Raw genomic sequence first — 22,373 nt, 5'->3', positions numbered from 1 at the left:
CTAATTTATACCTTTGAAAGGTGTATTTTGTTACTAAAAGCAAAAACTAATATAAAATTTTACTAGTTACAAGAACATAAATCCAATTCAAAAACTTCATATATATGTAATTTATAAAGTATATATATAAACTAAAGGCATCAATAAATATTTTTTATAGTTAAAAAAAAAATATTAAAAATGCATATTGATTTTTTTGTAAAGCCATTTTGTACTAAAAACACATATAGTATTATTGTTTTAAGTGAACAAAAATAAGATATCTAATATTTTAATATATTAAATTAATTAGTTTTTCATTTTTTATAAATAAATTAGATTTAATCTCCATCATCTATTAAAGCAATTAATGCTTAAAAAGATCAATGATTCTGAAGTTGACACTATTCTTATACACTTCAGTGCTAGCTACCAAAGGAAATATTTGGAAATTGTTTAAAAGTGTTTAGAACGTTTATTTTATCATAAAATAATATAATGACGTGACATTTAATATTTTTTGGTATAAGTGCATATAAATTTATTTTAAAAAAATCTTGTTAAACAAGACTATACTTATTTGACATAAAATTCAATAATGACCTCTTATAATTTAAATAAATAAGTCAAATATTCAAACACATCAATGCTAACTAAAACTTTGTAATAAATCTTATTATTTTAAAATTATTACTTATGATAATGAAAAATTATATACTTAATATAAAATCTTATAGTATAGTAAAAAGAATAAATCATTATTTTTTACTTCAATGTAATTTGTAAATTTTAATTTACTAATTAGAATTTATGTGAATTTATAATGTATACAGAAATAGCTAAAAAAACATATTTTAATATTAATTTCAATTAAAGGACTAAAATATCATAGTAAATTGTGAAACTTATATATACTTTCTATGCATCAAGTAAATTAGACAATAATTTACATCACAAACAATACAATTATTATGTTTGATTTAAATTAAGTAAAATATATTTAATTAATTTAAAATTTAAATTATTAAATTATTAAATAAGTTATTTTTTATATAAAGAAAAAAAAATCAAAACTCTTAATTTTTCAACAAAACAATATTAAATAACATTATTAATGAATGTCCTCACATCCTCAATAACCAAGTTTGGTACGAAGAAAATAAAAGCACCATAATTTTGAAAGAACAACTGAAGCATAAAGATGAACCATTCTTAAAATAAATTAAATTACTAAACAAAACATATATTTCCAAGCACAAAACAATCAATTTAAACTCAAATCAATTCTCTTCTTCAAAGACGTCCAACCTTGCTGAGGACGTCGATTCAAATGCTCGTCACTCCGGTATCATGAGAACCGCGCAGTGTGAACAGTGTCATCTAGGAACAGTGGACCATAACTGTGTGAACAGAGCCACATCCGAGTCGGCGAATAAGGCTGTGTGAACAGAGCCCTATACGAGTTAGGTGCGTCGGCGGTATGAACAGGGAGATTATGCGTAACATTGGAAGTAGGCAATGCGGGGGGGGGGGGGGGAGGCACACGATCGCAACTCATGGCTGGCTGGGATGCGCACATTCTACTGAGATTTGATGCAGCGGTGTAGGATTCGGGTGCGTTTCCTCAGGGATCACTGCTTGCGAGGTGAGTTTCGGATTCTGAGTCCCTGCAGTGGCGTTGTTGAGGACTGTTCGTTATCAGTCCCCCCCGAGAGGCGTGAGCTTCCGGAACGGACGCAGATGGTAATTTTGGGTTTGGTCTCTATGATTCACAGGAGGACGGGATGACTGAGAGTTGAGAGGATGCGATTCACGAAGACCTAGGAATCAGGGGTAGAAATCTCGCATGTGGTTGATTTGGGGTCGCTTGTCTGGTTGCCAGGGATACAGCTGTTGGTCCGGTCTCTCCAGAAATTGTTGCGAAGTTTTGATTGTGCTCTTCCGTACTGTGTGATCGTAGTCTTTGGTTTGAACCTTAGTTTGTTCTGGAATCGCTGCTCTAGTGCCTTTGGTTTTCGCATTTGGTAGTATGCACAACATAAATACGTGCAAGTAACTGGCTTGAAAGGGAGCCGATGAGGTTGAGCTGTTTCACTTCTTCCCTTTTAATTTTCGAATCTCCCAGATTAGATTTGGTCTAAGAGTTCACCATTTTAGTACATTTTGAGGATCATTGCTGTTTAAGGATCAACAGAATTTCCACTAAGTTGATCGTCAGTGGGATTCCTAGTGCAACAACACGTTGTGTAACGGGTCCGCTTTTTTTCTGCTTTGTAAAAGAACATCCAGCTGATGGAATTGGTTTCTGTTTGGTATGTGTGTGCAGCCTTTCTCTGCTTAGTCAGCAAGGTGTATCAATGTTAATGGCATTGGAAATGTGAATGCCATCCCAGCTGGAATAAGTTTCGGTAGGGTTGTCGCCATCATGGGATTATTCAGTCGTGAGGCGTCAAAATATTGCTGTAATCGTCGATGCCAAAGCAGCAACTCTGATAGGTCTTCTGAGGTCGCCATTTCGTAATTTTTAGCCAGCTTGAACATGAGTTTGGTTCATTTCTTTTTACCGCTAAATGCATCGAACATGGCTCTTATTTGTACGCTTGATGAAGATTCGCAACCTTCTCACATGCCTCGGAGATAGCGACTTCGTTGCAGTACCAGACCACTGCCGTAGCTGTGGGCAACCCATGAGGAGGTCTTCGAATTGAAGTGCCCGGATTACATAATTTAACGGTACGAGTCAGACTGCGTGTGCAAAGTTTGGAGCTATGGGTCGCCCCGCTGAGGGCTACTGGAGATTTGTTTCGGTACCGGTGGTGATTGTTCTGCTCATAATGGGTTTTTCTTATCACACATTAGTTGTGCTCGTCATACACCCGTGGTTGAACGTGAACACAACTACTGGGTTCGCGAATGTTGCACTCTTGACCATCTTGTGCACCATGGCTTTGCATTCGTACGCATTAGCTGTGGTGCGTGATCCTGGATATATTCCATCATCTTACCTACCTGACTTGGAGGAAGAAGTTGCAGTGCATGAAGTCAAGCGCAAGGTCTTTCTGGTGCCGTTCTTCACTAAGTCAGACATTTAGTCTTTTCATTCTCTATCAGTGCTTCTATGTTGGGGCTTGATAATTATTATGCTTTTCAACTGAAATGATCTGATGAGGTTTGTGACGATTATTGACAGCTTCTCGTGATCAAATTGCTGGTTAGATATGTTGTATGTACCGTTAAAAGGTTAGAAGTTAGATTTGCTGTAAGAGAGATAAAAGTGCCTTGTTGCTTTGAATAGTTTTTTTTTATAAGATTAAAATCAACAAGGTTCATAATTTAAGTTTACAAGGACCACCATGGACAACCTTGGAGTATAGATAGTATCAGCGGAGATTAGTACCGTACGAACCATCAGGCAATTTTAAGTCCGTGAAGAACTGTCATCTGTGTCGATAGAATCTGCAACATGTGACGTAATTAAATAGGTCGAATTCCTTGATGAAAAATGAACTCGACTGGACCTGTTAGTGAGAGCTAGTCTCCAGCTCAATGACGGATGTGTTTTTGTGAAATTTATTCCAGGGTGGAAACAGATATTGCCAAAAATGTGAACAATACAAGCCACCGCGAGCTCATCATTGCCGGGTTTGCAAACGTTGCGTGCTTCGTATGGTAATGATGTCAGTTATTGTTCTAGTGTATTTCCTGATGAGAGACGTGCTATTCATCGCGCTAGTAGCCCTTTTGTGCAAATTCCGGTTCGGGATTTATTTTTCCATATTTTATTACTTCTTATTGACTGCATCTTACCCCACCGAGTGCAAATTATCTTGGTGAAGTCTTTATCCGTTGTTCTGTAGGTTCCTTAATAGTTTTAGCTTGGCAAACACAAACACATAAACAAATACCTTATTCTTGTTTCTTTTTTGTGAGAAACAACTATAGAATTGAGGAATTAATTAATTTTCATACGTCGACGTTGACACTATTTTGTTCTACTAAAGGCGGGTCTTGTGTTTTCAGGGTGCAGTTCCGGGAAAGCTTGTTGTCTTCACTTCTATGAGTAATTTCTTCATGTGATTTGACAGGATCACCATTGTATGTGGGTCAACAATTGTGTAGGCCACTATAATTACAAAGCCTTCTTTCTCTTCACCGTGTATGCATCAGGTGCAGGTTTACAGTCTATGGTGAGCTTATACCAATTCTTGTTTCGTTGGGACTTCCTGGTCTGACGACATTTAGCCATTTATTCGATTGAAGACTTCGTTGCCTACATTATGTGAACAAGCAGTGCAACGCTGTTGAAGGACTAAATATTTTGTCTTCTTCTCTTGAAGATCTTGTTAGGAACTCACTTTATTCAGACTTTAGGAGATGAAGGGCCAGAGGACATGGATGCAAAGGTGTTCAGCGAGTCTGTTACATCTTCAGCATTTCCAAGGGTAAGTTTGTCAGTCAATCTTGTTGTGTTGGTGACACAAGGCTCACTCTTTTCAAGATCACTTCTAGGTGTCGTGCGTGTCTAAAACTAGGTGCACCTCGTTTACAGATAAAGCGGATTTTAGTGCTTATACTGTGCATTTGGAGCCATGAAATTTTATAGCTGAAGACATGAAGCTTGTTATTGTGAATGGCGAGCAAGGGTATGATATGGTTTTTGGTTAGCATACTTTGAAAATGAGTTGGTGTCATTTTACGCAGGTGATTTGTGCTGTGATTCTGGTGCCTGCTTTGATTGCAGCAGCGGCGATGATGACATGGCACTTCTATTTGCTGTTGCACAACAAGACTACCATTGAGGTTGTAATTGAAATGCCTTGGTTATGTGGCGTGTGCTGTGCACGTGTTGTGTTGGGGAATTTTATAGCTTCAGGAGATTGTTGTGACATGTTAGATGGAAGTCACAGTAGGTTGAACAGGGCACTGTGAAGTAGGAAATAGGGACCATTTACTTGCCACAGATGTGATTGAGTTGTTGGCGTAGTCGATACATCAGATGATTGGATGGGCTTGGAATGTTGGACGCGGTTGAAGTGAGCTCTTGTGGAGAGAACTGAGGTGTTGTGTGTTGGTGGCCAGTATCATGAAGGCGTACGGGCGACGTGGCTTGCAGAGGACATAGGGCAGGGTTACCGCCATCCATATGATATTGGCATATTCATCAACTTAGTCGCTGTAAGTATTTTCTCTTTTCTCGGCTTCTTGCTGGCTGGATTCGTGGCGTGTTCCCTTGCAAATGGATGTTTAGTTGGGTTTTTGGTCGTATTGAGGTGTAATGGTAACGTTTTGTCGTTTTTTAAATTGGTGATGTTCTACCACCTTATATCCACTGCCGGATGTAGTTTTTGGGATTGCACTAGATGATTAGGCATACTTCTGGGCTGCAGAATCTTATAGTTGCGGGTGTTGTAATACTTAGAGTTGGTCGTGGGCGTGTATTGCATTAGATAGCTGGCTGCTTGCTACAGTTGCCGTGTGATGTGACTAATTCAGCCACTGCTATTGTTACTTTCTTGGTGATGCCGAATCAAAGAATTCGAGATGCCAGTGTGCTTTTCTGTGATGGACATTTTTTTGTTGTACTGCTTTCTGCGACAGTGATCATCTCGTACCTTTTGTGTTTGTGCAGGCTTTGGGACCCAGTGTGAGTTGCTGGTTGTGTCCAAGTGCAACAGGCCACCTGAGCCCTGATTTACAGTGTGAAACATTCAGCGGTGACATTCTAGAAATGGAGTAAATGTGGATGCTCGAGTGACGAGATCTGCACATATACTGATACACAAGCCGGATCGAACTGCACTGCGGATTGTCATCAGTTTCCTTTCCTCTGGAAGCTGAAGTGGGAGTAGACTATTTTTGTGGTCGTGCGTCATACCGTATGTTCAGAGCACTGACCTTTTCGTGCACAAACGCATCCGACATACGCAATATGATCCTCCCATAAGTTTGCGAATGGGATTCGATCAATCTTGAACTAGAAGGCATGGTCCTTCTGACTTTCAAACTACATTTGTGCTCTTCAGCTCTAAAAATAGGTGTCCAGGACAATGACCTCCAAAGGGTTGTGGTTGCGATCTCAAAGGGTCTCATAAGTACTGACTTGTTGATTCTCGGTATTCACACCTCATATTTATCATTGGGCTCAACTGCTGAATACCGGGGACGTATATCAGAATGTGATTGGACTGGTCAGGCAGCCACTTCTGATAGATAGTTCTCTGCTATTTAATTCTGATGCAGGGACTTCGTTGATAGTGAGAAGGCTTAGTGTTTTTTCAGTTTCTTGACATTGCTACTCAGCTTCGTAATGGAGACAGTAAAAGATGGGGACCACTGAAGACTTAGCTGGGTTATGATGTACCATGTTTTGTTCCAAGGTGTTATGGAACAATTTCAATCGCACTAGCCAGTAGTTTTAAATCACTGGAACTCAATAGGACCATGCCTAGTGCGTAGTCATAATAAAGCATACAACTATGCATTGAACATTGCATGTAACTTGACTATTGTTGAATCCATGCCAGTCAAAGAGAAATGACTTGCTCCAGTCAGAGCGACAGCATGTAATCTAGTCTCGACAATGTGTCAACTTTCACACAAGTAGAGAAGGAATAGTTTTGAGCTCCTGTTTTTTGTATTTCTAGGAGAAAATATCAAAACATTTCAAATGTATAGCAGAGTTGATTTTTAAGAAATATTCTTGTCCACAGGAAAATTTGAAGGTATTTTGACAAATTGGCCGTTGCTAAACTAATAATTGGTCAATTTCTACCACGACTCTTACCACTACTTAATCAACTGTGTAAATTTACACTATCACGTGTATTGCACTAGGGAATATTAAGATTATTGTGGTAATATAAATATCAAAATACATTGTATTGTTTTAAGTATCATCCACTTTTAACAGTCAAGTTCATTCTTGATACAATAGTTGTTCCAAGTTTTACTTCTTTTTCATTTTACTTTTGTTTATGTTCTAATAGATAGACTTAAAATTGGTATTGTTCGTGATGTGTTGTTGTATGTATACAAAACCAGTTAATGATGTTACAGAAAGTTTCGAAATAAATAGCTCTTGTGTAATTTAAAACAATGCAGTGATTAATGTACTAATTTCAATGTCATTAAACTCCTCTTGTAATAATACTTCCTCATAATAAATCCTCTAGCAACGACAACTGGATTATTTTCACCAAAGCAACTGAGTCTAGCATTGTTCTATCGATAAAGGTTCTCCACACGGCATAACGCCAAGTCGATCGCATTGCAAAATGCGGAAGCATGCGGTGAATCTGTTACCGATCTAATCGAGATGGTCCACAGATCCAACAACAGCACCCTCCAATGCCAGATACATGCACATGGAAGCTAAGAAGAAGGTGGGATATGCTGCTGCTGCTCCAGCTTGTAGATGGGTCCAAAGGAGTTGACTAACTGTCGTTGGCTTCTTCAATGTCGCGTCAACAGGACGAGGAATCTGAAAGAGTGATGAATGATTCCAGGTTGCCTCTGACACACCTTAGCCCGCACATGCGGTAAGGAAACTACCCTTGTGAGATTCCAAAACCACCGTTTCTGGAGAGATGGAGCTTCCCATGGAGCCCAAACATCTGCATCATCGATCATGAAGGGTTGTTTACATCGAGGGTTAGTTTTTGTTCGCATCGGTCCAGAAAAATTAGATGACGTGCTCAGTCGGCATCCGACTGCAACCTCTTCCACATTGTTCGCCATCTGCATCTACTGCTTCAACCGGGGACAGCGGAAGAAACCCAATCGAGGCACATTCCAGTAGTAGCCTTCACAAAAACTGTCAATCACCTGATATTAACACCACAAGTGCCAAAATACTCAACAGTAAAGCACACGATCCGCATCACCTGGTGGTTGGTCATCACCAACTGCGGAACGGGAAGCAAGCGTCCACGGTAAAGTCCGAGCAGTGCAGACTTTAGATTCAGTTGAAGTTCAGATCCCATCTGCAAAAAACGCAAGTAATTGATAAACTAGTCAGATCTGATACCCATCTCCAAAGTAGTGCAACATCAAGCTCTTCACTTTGAGAGCTCGGCGAGCTTCAAATCCAACACAAGCACCCAAATACCTCACATTCTAGATCAAAAACCTCGATTGTAGATGTTTCCTTCCTCACATCGACACAAACGAAGCGGCGTTTTCGTGACACACTGTCCAGATTGCTCCCACAACGGCGTTTTTTTTACTGAGCGAAGAGGATGAGGTAATGGTGTCATTCAACTTGTGGTTCGTGGAACCATTGTTTACAGTTCATTGAAGAGATGGGTAGTGAAGTTACGGTGTTGTGTTGTTATTAATATTATCGTTATTTTATTTGTTTGGTTGTTTGATTTTGTGTGGAGGTTGGATTTGTTGTGCACAACATGGTCAAATGATGTGGTGTATACATTAATTTCTAAGTATCTCAGTGAGACATTTTAAAACTATAGAACATCTATTTATTTATTTTAAATCTATGGCGTGGTTACTTAACTGTAGAAGTTTTGTTTTAAAACAACGTAAAATGTGTTATAAAATAATCCAACAAAGTTTGCATCGACGATATTAACTTAGAGATTCCAAATGTATTCTCAATGGTATTAATGGTATTATAGATTACTGTTTGGACTTTGAGGTGACAGTGTGGAATACAATAAAAATATTCTATGATTAACTTAAAAGATAGATTATTATTATCATTATTATTATACATAAATTTTTATTTTTGTAAAGTAATTCCAACTGAAAAGAACAATAATTAAGATTTTATATTTTATTTAGATGTAAATTAAATTGATAGCTTATCAATTAATATAGTTTTTTACAATAATAATATAATAAATATTATATTAATAATGTGATAAATATTATATTGATACTGCAATATTTTATATAGATATTCAATAAGTCAAGTTATAACCATTCTATTTTATTTTTATTTATTTTAAAATTTTCTCGATCCAATACTGTAAGTTGTGATTTTGTTAAAACACATCAAATTTTAAAATATACACAGATTATATATATGCAAATATCTGCATATTTGGACTATACAGAACTTGTTATGATTTTTTTTCAGTTAACAGAAATTACGTTTTAACTTTAAATGTCAAAAAAGTTATCAAGATTATAGCCACCACATTTTGATGAATTTTTTAATCACTTAATTGAACACGAAATTAATATCTAATCACAAAAGTTAAGTACAATTACAAATTTGAAGCGATGTTTTATAATTTGGAGAATAAAATAAAATATTATAGTAATTGTATTAACTTGCAGAAACTGACTAAGGGCATTCGATTTTGTGAACAAAATTATTAGTAATTATGTTAAATGCATGGTAAATGTATCAAAAGTTGAATCTACAAATGAATGAATAATGTGATTTCTAAAGGCACATAAGAAGGATTAATAAAGGGAATAAATAAACAAATAACTAAATACTACCATTAGATGATATCATTTGATTTGAATTAGGACTTGATGCTGATTGAAAGGACATACGAGAAAATATGTCTGAAAGTTACAAATAGCTACCACAACAATAAGCTTCTTGCATTTCCACAAACACACACCACATTCTCTTCACAAAAATTGAGAATCATGAGCCTTATTATCATACAATATGTTATTACAGAAAAAGGGTATGTATTTATAAATATAATTACATACACATATACGTGTATACCTGAGTGTGTAAATGTACATGAAAGAACAAAAGTAGATTGTCTAAATAAGGTGCACCAAGTTATGGTTCCTCATTATTTCGAACAGTGTGTGATTCTGAACTGGTCCAAAAAGGAGCTATTCTTCAGGAGCCATGAAATAATTCCACTGCAAACTATTCATCAATACCCCATCCACATTAACTGATAAAAAAATAAATAAAAACAAAATACTGTTCCTTTTCTTCAATGTTTTAGGTTTCAATTGCTTCGGTTACTGGACCCCAGATATTTATTACTTTTCCACACTTGATGCTCACAATAAAGGAACAAGGAAAGGTGAAGAGCCAGATGACTTTGTGGAAAAACCTACAACTTTCAAACTGTATCAAACCTTATTTATTTATTTGTAATTGTTTCTTTCTATACATATTTAGCCTTCATCACCACACACAATAATAAAAATGCGCAAGAATTAGCTAATTAAAAAAAATAAAATGATATGAAATAAAGGAACTAGTAAAAATAAGTGTTAAAAGAAGGCAATTAATACCACAACTGTTATATGTATGTATGTATGTATATATATATATATATCTATATATATGCACTGGCCTCAATGCAAAATGAAATATGGCGTGGACCCACCACGTCATCTGCCACGTTGGCAAGAATCTCTGTAAGGGAGAGAATCCCCGGTCTGGACATTTTTAATTCGGGTTGCCACGTGGAATTGAGAGTAATGCCAAATGTTTTATAGGAAAAAGTTTTAAGCTTCCAAAGTTTTTTTTAAAGTAACAAAGTGTGCTTATAAAATACTTGGAGAGGTGGGAATTTGACTATCTATGTAGCAATCATCTTTGGTATTTGAGATTAACCATGTTTATGTATCATTGTATCATTATAATATATATATATATATATATATATATATACATACATATGTATTGTGACTATAAGCATAGATGTATGTATATTATTATTAAGAATAGTGTATTAATAATTTTTTTTTAAAACTTCATAAACTATGAACTATATATGCTTAATTTGGTTGTAGGTAATGAATTTATTTCAAATTATCTCAGTAACATTAGACCAAAATTTCTAAAATTATTATTTCTTCTAATTCAAAAAAATTGAACATGCTATAGCTTTATAATCACATTGATATCAATTCAGGAATGCTTCATATATGGAACTCAAAATTACATAGAAATATTTTCAAAAGAAAAAAATTATAAAGATATAATTATTATCAATTATTGTGCTTGCTCATACTATAGTCTACGTATTTTTTTTGCAAAAGGAATCGTAGAACAAGCAACATTGAGAGAATTGAATAATATTTATTTTTAAAGAGATTTCTATTAAATATATTATTTTCTTGTTGCACTTTTTCCATTAAAATAAGATAATATAAGCTAATGTTATTAGAATTGTTAAAATTATTTGTCATTTACTATCAAATATTTTATGATTAAATTATCTTTATTTACCTTAATTAGAATATTTGGATAAGTGTCATGTCTATAAAACATAGTTGAATACTAAGATAGAATTATTTTAGTAAAATATAATTATTTTTAGATAAATAAAATTTCTATAAATTTCTGTATAAATCAAAAATATTTTTTAGCCCTTTTTTCTAGAATTATAGCTCATGTTAATATTATGGCTTAAATATAAAGATTATGTATCAAATAAAATATGATTTGTTTTTCTTATGAGATTATCTGTGTCAAATCTCACTAGAAACACATCTAAAAAGGTTTTGTATCTTACATATATTGTAAAAATCATGTAGATAAAAAGAAACATTAAGTAAGAATTTTTAACCACAAATACAACTCCTGTATTTAAAGTACAAATAGTGTTCAAACTTATCATGTGTATTATAATTAACTTATTTGATTTGTTAAATTTTTATATATATATATGTTGTAAAATACATGTAGATAGTTTCTATTTTTGGTATATATATAAAGAAAAATTTAAAGTCTTAGCTATACCTAAATATACATGATTTAGCAATTAAAATACAAAGCTAATTTTATTACATTTAAGTTGAATAAATTTTTATTTATCCTAAGGTATATATATATATATATATATATACAAATTGTTCTAGTACCAATTTATTTGTTTATATGTTTTGAATTAATCTAAAATATTATAAAGTAGTAAGACTTAGTGTATATGTCGTTACCTATATATATATACAAATAAGTATAGTTGCCAAAAACAAATTACCATATATATATATGATTTTAACTATAAAAAGTATAAAACATATATTACAAATATATATTTATGAATATTTAAATAAAAAAGATCTGAATTTTAATTTAATTTGTAATTTGACATGCAATAGGTATATACAAATTGTAAAAATCTATTTACAAATAAGAATTAGAATAGTAGAATAAAACTTTTGTAACTATCATAGCTTATTTTAAAACTAATGAATAAAAAATATTCTTGGTTATAGATTACATGATCATATCGAAATACTTTTAAATATAGTATACATATTTAATAAAAGACGTTTTCTTCTCGATATTAGAAATCTGAAAAATCTTAAAAATCTGAACTCAATCACAATAAAAACAAGTTTTAATATCTTTGGTTTAGAAACTTCTTGTTAAAAAGCTTTTGACATGGTAGTACTTTGCTTATGTATGTGTGTATATAAATACATGTATATATCTTCAGAAATATCTACTGTTTCTTTAAAAATCTTTAATATATAGAAAAGACAATTTATCACCTAATCTTGTAATGTAGCTAAAAAGATGCACTCTTGACAAATTTATGCATTTTTGAGTTCAAGTTTGTTTTACACAAAAAATGCCCATAGTATATGTCTAGAACAAACTCTTCTAATGTGGTTTAACAAGTTGCATTCATGAACCAAGTTGTTTAGACAAAAACATTATATAAACTAACTCTTTTAAATGGATATGAAAAAAAAGAAAAAAAAAGAAAAAAGAAGAAGAAGGATTATTAGACCTTTATTATAAATTTTAAGAATTTATTTACCAATTTAATTATTACTTTTATATATTTTAACGCCCAATTAAATTCTTGATTCACCAAGTTCATATTTCAAATAACTTGATTGAGGAACCTTCCTTTAGGGTTTTGAAACTTCAAGTAAATGCACTATAAAGCACAGCTTGTGGTTTTTTTTTATTTGCTTAAATTATTTTTTTATTTTTTTATTTTACCAAATATAAAAGAAATAAAAATGGAAAGATTTCTATTATATTGTGCATTTGTAATCATTAAAAATAAAGAGATTAGTTTCATTCTGATGTTTCTTTTAATTATTCAATTACTTATTTTCTTTCTCTTGTCTTTCTACCAATTGTTTGGACAAATAAAAAAAAAACCTTAATATATTGTGGCCATCCTTTAAATACTTTCAAAATCTAATTTAGATTATTTTTGTGCCAACACCAAGATATCACTCACATGTATAGTTAGCACTCCTAATAAACTTATGTCAATTTAAGTGATTTCTTTAGTGAAATCCCAACTAGTTTACTAAAGGCTAGACACAAAAATTCTACTTAAGTTCAAGACTATTGTAAAAAAGCCTACTTGTTATTGGTAACATCTTCACCTCATCTTTACCAAACATAGCAATACTACTCTTCTGAAATACCTCTGTAAATATGCACCATTTTTTATACTAAACTATACAAAAATATTTATATATTAACAGAAAATCAAATACATATACTTTTGTAATGTTTGATGCTAAGTTAAAAAAAAAATTAATAAATGTTTTCATTATAAAAGAATTAGTATTAGTGTGGTCAACAAAATGAAAAATACAATTGAAAATGGTTTTATTTTTATTTTTTAAATTTGAGAATTATACTTTCATAAGATCTTCACAAAATGTAATTCCAACCGTTAAAAAAACACTGAAATTAAACATAAGTATCATTCCGATATAGAATTTGGACACATTCTACATTTGTACTTATTTGAATGCGCCTCAGATCCCAACGTACAACGCCCATGGCCCAACGAGATTCATCCAATGCATGAAAAAACGAAAGCCAACACGGATGAGAAATCAAACGATGGCAGCATGAGAACGCCGAACAGAAGGATGAAAACGGGATGGGACACTAACGAACGAATAAAAAAGAACGAATGAATACATAGATGAACGAAAAAAATAATAGGATGAGACATGGATGAGTGAGGTGGGATGAGAGAGAGAGGGAGGGAGCAATTGCTGAAGGACGGACAGACGAACGAACAGACGAGCGAACGGACGGACGACGCACGGGTGGGTGGGGGGTATATTGCGCGATTGCGTCTTATCGCACCCGTGCTGCGTGCCTGCCTGCCTGCCCGCCCGACTAATAATGCAGCCTCCTGCTCCCCCCCCCCCCCCCCCGTGTGGGTCTAACGCACCGGGCCAGGGGGGCGGGGCGGCGAAGAGAGTCCGCGATGGATGGAGCGAGATGAGATGAGAGAGCAGAGAATAGGGAGAATGGGGAGCGAGAGAGCGAGAGACAGAGAGCTCAAGCTCATCGCAAGGTCTGTCTCACACCTTAATCCATCTATCGAATCTAATCTTGTTCCATAACATATCGGCACGCTAGGGCTCCTCCTCCTCCAGCCTTCAGCTTCCTCGCTCGCTCGCTCGCTCTTCTGATCACTGCTCTGATGCACTCACTCATGCTCGCATGCTTAAGCTGCCATCCAAATCTTTTTTATCCATCCTCTCCGTGTGTGTGTGTGTGTGTGTTTATTTTATTATTTTATTGTTTAATTTTAGTAAACGTGATTATTTAAATAGTTTTGGTGCAGGTGTTGTAGTAGTCTCCTTTTTTTCCGTGTAGCGACGAATCAGGCTCTTTTACATTCATTCTGGGGGAGGTTGGGGGTGCTTTACTTGCTTATTTTCTACTTCTGGCGAGGTACCCATGAAGTGAAGGAGTCTGGAATTTTGGGGTGATTCACTCACTCATGATAGATTCTCGGGGTCATTATTTTCTTGTGCTTATGGCGTTTGTCTGCTTCGCTCCGGGGAGAGCGTTGACACCGAGTTGAGGTAACACACGAGGGGGGGGATCGGCGGTGCTGGCAAAGGTTGAGGATAGGGCGCGGGAGGGAGGGAGGGATGGAGGAAGAGTGGGCGGGCGAGTGAGCAAGGAAAGAAAATGGAAAATAAGGAGGAGCGCAATAACACGAGAAGAGGGGTTCTGTTGTTGGATCAGAGGAGTTGGGCGTCGGTGGGGACGGTGGTGGCGGGGGGATGAGGAGGAGGAGAAGATCACCGTGGCCGAAGTGGTGGCGACGGTTCCAAGGAGCGGTGTCGAGAGAGTATGAAGGTATGCTAGAATATTACATTTTTCTTTTTGCAATTCTGTGTTGCAACTGTTTGTAGAGATGCTGTCGGGAATGGTGTGTATGCGAGGATCGTTGGAAGGGTTAGGCGGTCTCATTTACGCAAGCAAGTTTCTAGATGGCCGCACTACATTGGTGGGTTTTCAGAGCGAGTTGGGGTGCGGTTTGGGTGAGCTCAGAGTTGGGATTGACGCTGCAGCTGGTGCAGAATTATCAGGAGCGGAAAAGTAGTTGGATATGAGTCGCCGCTCCAGTAGCAGAAACAGTAGCGACAGGTGAAGATAATTGAATGTCGGGTCACTGGTCGCTGCGATGACGGCGATGGGAGGACAGGGAGTAGGCGGTGGAGGAGGGAAGGTGGATTCCACGGCGCTAGCCATGGCAGGGCTGGGACAGGAATACGGTGGTAGCGAGGGGCAATCTAGCGGTAGCGTGGGTGGGATAGGCTGCATGTCGATGCCGGGGGGCTCTGGAGATCTGCAGCAACAGCCGCAGGAAACCCAACAACAACAACAACTGGCGCCTGCCGCACCGGCGAAAAAACCTCCACCGAAGCGAACCTCGACGAAGGACCGACACACCAAAGTGGATGGGCGCGGGCGTCGTATTCGCATGCCCGCGACGTGCGCAGCGCGAATTTTCCAGCTCACTCGTGAGCTTGGTCACAAATCCGATGGGGAGACGATCGAGTGGTTGCTCAAGCAATCCGAACAATCGATTATTGCTGCTACTGGAACAGGTACCATCCCAGCCATCGCATCCTCCATTCAGGGGTCAATACGGAGCTCCTCGAGCATGACAACGGCTGGGAGAGCTGGACTGCATGGTAGCTTAGGCTTGGCTGGTCCGGGTGGCGGACCGCCAGCGGAAGGGATGCAGGGTAGGATGCACCAGGAACAGGCACAGCGAGGGAGGAATGATTGGGGGCCAAGTGCAGAAGATCGTGTGATGGAAGTGACACGGGCCATGGAGGCCAGTCGGCGGATGAATTTGGGGCGTGGGGATCCAGGCATTAGCCATGATGTGATGTCCGGGTTCCAACACCAGGACCTGGTGGGATCGCCATCCGAGGCAGTAGAGGGCATGGAATCTCCTGATAGCATGTTACGGAAGAGACCCAGGGATGGACCTTTGCAGAGCCGAATGAAGGAAGACCCTGACCAGCAGCAGTCGTCGAGGCCTGTGCGAGCCACTGCTAGGCAATCCTTGCAGCTGCAGGGAAGACAAGGGCAGCAGCACCAAGGAGGAGGCTCCTCCGGCGTGATGCCTGCCGCAATGTGGGCCGTGGCACCGGTAGGAACAGGCGTGTCCAGCAGCGGAGCCATGCCGGGGACGATTTGGATGCTTCCTGTGAGCGCATCGCAGGGTGCACCGACGTCAGGAGTGATGCCGGGGCAATCTGGGCAGCAAATCTGGACGTTTCCGACGACGTCGGCGCAGTATCGAATGACTGCAGAGGCGGGGACGTCGATCCAACTGGGCCCTGGAGGTAGTGGCGGGAGTGGCCAAGGTAATGCTCCCACCTCCAGCAGCAGTGGTCAGGCGATGGTGCCGTTGACGGCTTCAGTGCTGCCCAGTGGGGTGGCACTGATGCCGCGGATCAATATTCAGGGAGGTATGGGGCTGGATCTTCAAGGCGGTCATATGGGTCATCACATGCCGCTCGGGTCTATGTTGTTGCAGCAAGGGAGCCAGCAGATGCTGGGCACTGGATTAGGCCTTAGTGGCGATGGGCACTTGGGGATGCTGGCTGCTTTGAATGCTTACAGCCGCAACTTGACCCCTGACCATCAATCAATGAGTGGCTCTGGGCACCAACAGGGCGACAGCGGCGACGATCACACTAGTTCACAATAGCTGTCCTTTCCACTGTTCCACATTACGACGACGATGACGACTAACAACAACGACGACGTATTTCTTCACTCGTCTGTGAAGAAGCTGCCTGAGTTTGGTGCTCAAGCTGCACATTTATCATGCGCGCAAGTATTCTCTCTTGCAAAGACCACGTCCGCAACCATCCTCAGGCAGCCCTCAGGAGTGACGATGACAGTTTTCTCTCGTCTATCTTTTTTTAGATTGAGAGCTTGTATCAAAATAGGGCGTCGGTGCCATACCTGGATAACTTCTTACGGAAAAAGGAGAAATGATGACAGAGAGCAGGTGTGGAGCATGCACAGTGCTGCCGTGCGACGATTTCACGTGTGGCAGTGTCGCCTCTGCTGTGCTGCCAATGGTACTGGGGAAAAAATAACAAAACAAAACAAAACAAAACAAGGAGGAATTGAGGTTGCAGTAGCAACGCGCTCCGTTGGGGGATGGTTTGTCGCTGGGTCTCGCTCTCGTCTTCTGCGGCGTGGCCAGGATTCTGCATCCTCTCTACTCACATCCCAGGACCCGTTATTTTTATTTTTATGTTATTTATTACTCATAATTCATCAGATCTAAATGTTTCAAAAAGGTAGCCAAACCACTGCGGTTGAAACAGGTTGTGTTTTTTTCTTCTAGTGTCAAGTAGGGGTCATTCTTTGTCAACGTTCTGACAGCCATTGGCACTGTCGGGGCTTAATAATACTCTCTCTCTCCCCTCGAGGTCAGGGATTTGCGCACTTGTCGCCTTCCAGTATGAGTTTTTCCTCTTCCTTGGCTCGCTGTGTCTTTCTTTTTTCTTTTTCTTGTTAAACAGTGCGCACCCTTCAGGGACGTTCTCTTGGGTTTTGTCACTTTCCTTGGCTTGCAGCTCCCTATCTCTCTGATGTTATGATCTTAGTTTGTTGACGTCCTCGTTCTCTTTTGGACCCTGTCATCATAGTTTCGTAGATGTCCTGTGTAGAATTCTAGACTGAGATCGATCTTGTGTGTGTGTTCGAGCAGTTACGCTAAAAGGGTTATGAATGAGGAGGTATAATGCTTGACGTGCCCACGTTGCGTATCATTGTTCATCTCTTTTGCCTGTTTTTATCACTCTCCTCTAGCCGTCCAGAGTTTATGTTCTACTGTCAATGGGTCTCTGTTTTATACTGTTCTTCTGTTCAATCAAAAGACGTACACTAGGAGGAATTCGGTTCCATGCTTTCCAAGCCGCTTCTAGTGATAGTTGTAGATTCTCTCGCACTTTTGTTTGACTCAAGTCTCTTGAATTAATTTAGGAAAACCTGGGATGAAACTGCTGCATAACTTGTACGATGTTTTCCTTTCCTCGTGCACATGACAATGACCAGAGGGACGATTCGGCCTTGGTAATTACATAAATTTCAATCCGCCCTCAGCATGGAGTTGTAACTTGTAACATTAGTAGAACAAAATCCGGGACAGTTCTTTCTGTTCAAGTGCAAAGATCTCATTGTCTACGGTGCAGCTCGGGTTATGATGGATGCTGACGGAGCTAGTGAAATTAGTGCAGTGAGTGTTTCTCAATACATGCTTGCTTAGTGAATTTTATTTGTCAAGCGTTCTATTTGTTCTTTTTTTTCTTATAATGTAGTTTTTATTTGAAAGCAATCTCTCATCATTTGTGGCAGTCGTCTACTTTCTTCCTGGCAACGGTTTCGACCTTGGACCTGTTTACACAAGCATAGGTGACTTGCTCTTTGCTGCCTTAATTGATTTGGCTCCGATTCCTGTCCACAAGCTCATTCTGGAACAATCTCCTCTTTCAGCAAACACTTGATTTAGTGGGCATCTTCACTTGTATTGTCCTTTGCTCCTGCAGTCAGAAGGGAGAACGGGCTGTCGCACCAATCGAAGGACTACTTTGTGGATTTGTTGTTGGTGTTCAAGTTCTGCTCTTCGAACAAATCAGCAGGTTATACTGCTTGGACAACGACTGGGGCAATTATGCAACTTTCCTTTTCGTCCTGGAAATGACGACAGACTAGCCAAACACTTTGATTCACCCCGATTGTTAATGACAATGCGAATTTACTGTTCACATACGACGAGGATGTGGAGATTGTATGGTCCAGGACGACAGCTCCTCGTTGGGGTGGGGAATGGGGAGCGAGCATTGTTGTAGGATCGACCCTCCTTGTTTTCGTATCGTCTGCTGTGCTCTTGGTAAGTTGGCGAGATCAATTGCCTCACGACAGACTTGTGGAAATGTATTGGATTATCGCAGATTTGATAGCGTTGTTGATGAAGCTCTAATGCACGCGGGAGATGGTTCGATGTGTAAAAGTGACCCGTTTTTCTCCCCAAGTGACGTTTTCACTCAGCAAGGTTTCACAGTTGGCTTGCTACTGTAGTAGTATATTAACCTTCTCAAGATAGCAGGAGATGTCCAGCTTTTAGCTTCTCACCCGCAATCCCAGTGCACAATTACCTTGAAGTGAGCATGGTCAGGTGACAGCAATGGGTAGGCACGCAAAGGGGAATATAATTCAGCAGCTTCCACAGCACACATCAAGGAGATCAAACAGCATCCCATAATTGGCACTAAAAAGCAGGCAATAATATAATATCAAGTCCTTCGACCATGCAAAATCATGCTGCTGGACCAGATATCTGGTGAGACGCGAGGAGACATGCGCATACGCAAGTGAAAAGGGGGTCTGAACAGTTATTATCAGAGGAGGAACTAGGGCAAGGAATTAATTAGACAGATACACTGCCAGAACAACAATTAGTGAAAGATCGTATCTGAGCATCTGCAACCAGCTAAACTAGCACAATCTAGGGCAATGTGCACAGAATCAGAACCCAGTGTGTGTGTGGGTCCCTCTCTCCCTCACAACCAGGGAATCGTAGTTGATTGCTTGCTTGCCATCCTTCTCACTGATTGCAGCTCCTGTGCGGACGAAGAAGACGAAGAAGGAGAAGAATCATCAAACATATTTCCTCACTGTTGCTTTCTATAGAACTGTTAAACTACAGTTACTAGAGGGGGTTGATTTTGTTGTGTGGTTCCAATCATGCATTCTCTGCACAGTGCCAAACACTGCTGCCAGGGATCATTCCAGACTTCTCTCTCTCTGTCTGTGTGTGTCTGGGCTATGTGGGTCAAATGAGCGTTTCATTGGAATGTGGTTGATTCTGCTTCAATTATTTCTATTTTGTTGTATGCATTCAAAAGTGACCCATCTGTCATTGTTTTTTGGTACTAGCTTTTACTGTGTGAGTACTAAAATAGTAAGTTCGTTTTTTTGTTATAGTTTTTTGTCTTTTTTGTACAGTTCATAGTTATTTATTAATTTGCAGTTTCTTAGAGACTTTTAATCGTGGCTTTTATAAGATAGATTGCAGAAAGTTTTGGAGGTTGGTATTTCTAGGTGTTTATAGTCCTAGCAAAGTAGTCGATGGTGTTGATTTGTGAGTAAGGTTTTCATTTCATGTTTTGGGTAGATTTTATTATTATTATTATTATATATGCTTGTAAAATTATATATGAATTGAGATTAAGATATTCATGGCAATTGTATTCATTTCAATTAAAACTATGTAACATGAAATAGTTTTATCTTCAAACTTTGTTGATTATTTATATAAAAAGTCTTGTTCACTTATAATTTAGAAACACATCAAACTATAAAAAAATATGTATATAAAAAAAATAGAGTAAAGATGTTTTAAATTTTACAAATGATTTTGTGCTGCTCTAATTAACTTTAACTTATTACTGTTTCAATTTTGACAAGAGGTACGTATTGAATTTAAATATAATCTGCTGAATTAATGCACCTAGAAACTTAGTCTTTTTCTTTTCCTTTTTCATTTTTATTGATAATTTTTGAAATTAATTTTTTATTTGAATAAAATATATCAAAAAATAAAAACACATTTCAGAATAGTGAATATTATATTATCAAAAATTTAAATAATAATAACAAAAAAAATTAAATCCTGGTTATTTGTTTTATACAAGCACTTTAAATAGATCATTTTAATGATAAATAGAAAATATGTATTTTTAATTTTAAATTATAAATTTCATTGTAAATTTCAATATTTCTCCATGAAGAAATAATATATATATATATATATATATATATATATAAGCACATATACACAAACAAATATAATATAAAAGATCAAATTTAATCATTAATAATTCTTAAGAAATATTCAAAAAATACGTGATTAAAACAATATGTTAAAAAATCATTCAAGAACTTAAGCAGTATGTTGTTTTGAAATAAAATATACATCTAAGAGTTTTGGAACCAATACACATCAAAATAATTTAATTAAAATTAAAAAGATTACCAAAATTAATATTTATATCATATTATAGGTAATGTCTATAGATTTTTTTTTAAAATATTAATCTTATATAATTCATTTTTAAAATTATTTATTATAATTTGGTCTATTCAAGGCTTTAAAAAAATTAGTTAATATATATATATATATATATATATATATAACTTACAAATAATTTTTAATACTTAAATTATTATTATCATAGACTAAATAAAGAATGTAAGCTTGTGATAGATTTAGAGGACCTTTTTATAATAAGATCTTAAAAAATAAAAATACTGATTTTAGATGCTAATAATTGCCAAGGACATGAACCTCCTTTCTAAGGACAAGTTCCACAGAAAGTGGTCATTATCTTTCATGGATCTTCATAATTCTTCATCTTGGTTTTAATGAATGTCATTGATAAAAGACCTCAACCTTCTTTTTTGCATTTGTAAGATTCTTTGCTAGCTCCTGTGTGTATTTGCTAATTTTATATCCATGCCAATGAACAAGATATTTTAACGTATTTTGATGCCGCCTTGAATCTAAGACTTCTTTCACCTCAAACTCTTGATTATTATCCATTTCTTTAAGAGGATGTGGCAATTGTCTTCTTTCTAAGATATTTACCATCCTATACGGCTCAATGAGGGACACATAAAATACAAGGTGGATCTTCACAGTTTCTAGTAGATATAATCGATAAGCAACATGATTAATTTGTTTACAAATAGGAAAAGGTCCCAACCTACAATAGTACAACTTATCTTAAGGACAAGTAGTCTTGATATTGCGATGAAGTAACCATACCTTGTCATTTACATTGAATTGTGGTTGCTCCTTGCAATAGGCATCTACTTTTGTTTTTTGTTATTCTTGAGCTTCCTTTAATTGTATCTTCATTGTTGTATGTAGCTCTAATAAATGATTTGCTAAATCTTTTGCCGCAGGATTATGAACTTTTGAAAAGTCAAAAGTATTAAGTCATGGACGATAATCATAATTGGCAAAAAAGGTGTTTGTTAAGTAGAAGAATGTACTGAGTTATTATATGCAAACTCTGCCAATGGCAAAAGAGTTGACCAATCATTTTGATGATAGTTGATGATATACCTCAAATACTTCTCGAAAACTTGATTCACTTGTTTCATT

At 37.2% G+C, this 22,373-nt stretch overlaps 3 protein-coding genes and 1 long non-coding RNA gene across 8 annotated transcripts; 3 read left to right on the top strand and 1 right to left on the bottom strand.

Annotated features, from left to right (window-relative positions):
• Positions 1 to 1,611: 1,611 nt before the first annotated feature.
• LOC112287589 (putative protein S-acyltransferase 16) lies at positions 1,612 to 6,477 on the top strand. 2 transcript variants are annotated; one of them, XM_090253836.1, is made up of 8 exons: positions 1,612 to 1,722; positions 2,306 to 3,041; positions 3,559 to 3,648; positions 4,065 to 4,166; positions 4,317 to 4,421; positions 4,681 to 4,779; positions 5,059 to 5,154; positions 5,609 to 6,477. In XM_090253836.1, exons 2-8 carry the CDS (start codon positions 2,748 to 2,750, stop codon positions 5,714 to 5,716), a joined length of 894 nt encoding a protein of 297 aa, XP_090109962.1. In that variant the 5' UTR covers positions 1,612 to 1,722; positions 2,306 to 2,747; the 3' UTR covers positions 5,717 to 6,477. The 2 variants fall into 2 exon arrangements, with proteins under 2 accessions (XP_090109962.1, XP_090109964.1); XM_090253838.1 differs by having other exon boundaries at positions 1,687 to 1,812.
• Positions 6,478 to 7,090: 613 nt separating this feature from the next.
• On the bottom strand, positions 7,091 to 8,249 carry LOC149988299 (uncharacterized). The gene is made up of 3 exons (XR_016505213.1): positions 8,135 to 8,249; positions 7,863 to 7,961; positions 7,091 to 7,592 (listed from the first exon to the last, which is right to left on the bottom strand). It is a non-coding gene; the product is annotated as an uncharacterized LOC149988299 (long non-coding RNA).
• Positions 8,250 to 14,206: 5,957 nt separating this feature from the next.
• On the top strand, positions 14,207 to 17,647 carry LOC112287587 (uncharacterized). 3 transcript variants are annotated; one of them, XM_024530722.3, is made up of 3 exons: positions 14,207 to 14,225; positions 14,909 to 15,022; positions 15,247 to 17,647. In XM_024530722.3, the coding sequence occupies exon 3, from the start codon at positions 15,351 to 15,353 to the stop codon at positions 16,893 to 16,895; it is 1,545 nt and encodes a 514-aa protein (XP_024386490.1). In that variant the 5' UTR covers positions 14,207 to 14,225; positions 14,909 to 15,022; positions 15,247 to 15,350; the 3' UTR covers positions 16,896 to 17,647. The 3 variants fall into 3 exon arrangements, with proteins under 3 accessions (XP_024386490.1, XP_024386492.1, XP_024386491.1); XM_024530724.3 differs by lacking the exon at positions 14,207 to 14,225 and having other exon boundaries at positions 14,808 to 15,022; positions 15,256 to 17,647; XM_024530723.3 differs by lacking the exon at positions 14,207 to 14,225 and having other exon boundaries at positions 14,809 to 15,022; positions 15,238 to 17,647.
• Positions 17,648 to 17,952: 305 nt separating this feature from the next.
• On the top strand, positions 17,953 to 20,002 carry LOC141045884 (uncharacterized). Of its 2 annotated transcripts, XM_090253834.1 has the most exons (4): positions 17,953 to 18,440; positions 18,560 to 18,616; positions 18,751 to 18,843; positions 19,156 to 20,002. In XM_090253834.1, exons 1-4 carry the CDS (start codon positions 18,412 to 18,414, stop codon positions 19,280 to 19,282), a joined length of 306 nt encoding a protein of 101 aa, XP_090109960.1. In that variant the 5' UTR covers positions 17,953 to 18,411; the 3' UTR covers positions 19,283 to 20,002. The 2 variants fall into 2 exon arrangements, with proteins under 2 accessions (XP_090109960.1, XP_090109961.1); XM_090253835.1 differs by lacking the exon at positions 18,560 to 18,616.
• Positions 20,003 to 22,373: the final 2,371 nt, after the last annotated feature.

The sequence above is a fragment of the Physcomitrium patens genome, chromosome 10, assembly GCF_059467195.1.
Source record: "Physcomitrium patens ecotype Gransden chromosome 10, ASM5946719v1, whole genome shotgun sequence".
Classification (NCBI taxonomy): Eukaryota; Viridiplantae; Streptophyta; class Bryopsida; order Funariales; family Funariaceae; genus Physcomitrium; species Physcomitrium patens.
The sequence above is the reverse complement of the archived record's forward strand: the minus strand, read 5'-3'. Positions and strand labels throughout refer to the sequence as shown.